This window comes from Eimeria mitis, genomic scaffold, assembly GCF_000499745.2.
Source record: "Eimeria mitis Houghton genomic scaffold, Emh_scaff580, whole genome shotgun sequence".
In the NCBI taxonomy this organism is placed as follows: Eukaryota; Apicomplexa; class Conoidasida; order Eucoccidiorida; family Eimeriidae; genus Eimeria; species Eimeria mitis.
In genome coordinates this window covers 3623-3949 of record NW_013574046.1, presented here as the reverse complement: position 1 = coordinate 3949, position 327 = coordinate 3623, and the positions used below count along the sequence as shown (strand labels likewise).

Below are 327 nucleotides of genomic sequence, written 5' to 3'. Positions count from 1 at the left end.
CCTGAGACAGCTGAAGGCCTCGGAGGGCCTTGGCTGCCAGGCGAAGCAGTTGCGCTGAAACCCCCGCCACCTGGAGCAACAGCGGCAGCTCTGCTGCAGCGGCGGCGCCTGCAGTCTCCGAGGCGGCCCATAGAGAAGGAGTACCCCGAGGGAGGCCCCCCAATGCCTCGGCTGCGTCCCTCATGTGGCGTGTAACTGTCTCCAGCTGCAGCAGAAGAGGAGACAGTCTCTCGACTGTCTGTTCTCCCCCAACCTCCCCAGCCTCAGCGACACCGTCCTCCCCACGACACGGAGTCAGCAGAACCTCCCCGATGTGCTGCACCAACG

At 65.4% G+C, this 327-nt stretch overlaps 1 protein-coding gene across 1 annotated transcript in view; it reads right to left on the bottom strand.

The window, feature by feature from the left end:
- The window catches only part of EMH_0016830 (uncharacterized protein), a gene marked incomplete at both ends in the record, with an annotated part of 2822 nt that overhangs the window by 816 nt on the left and 1679 nt on the right, over positions 1–327 (bottom strand). Inside the window, one exon of the mRNA XM_013500749.1 lies at positions 71–327. Within this exon, the coding sequence (XP_013356203.1) occupies positions 71–327 (257 nt within the window). The remainder of the gene's footprint in view (positions 1–70) is intronic.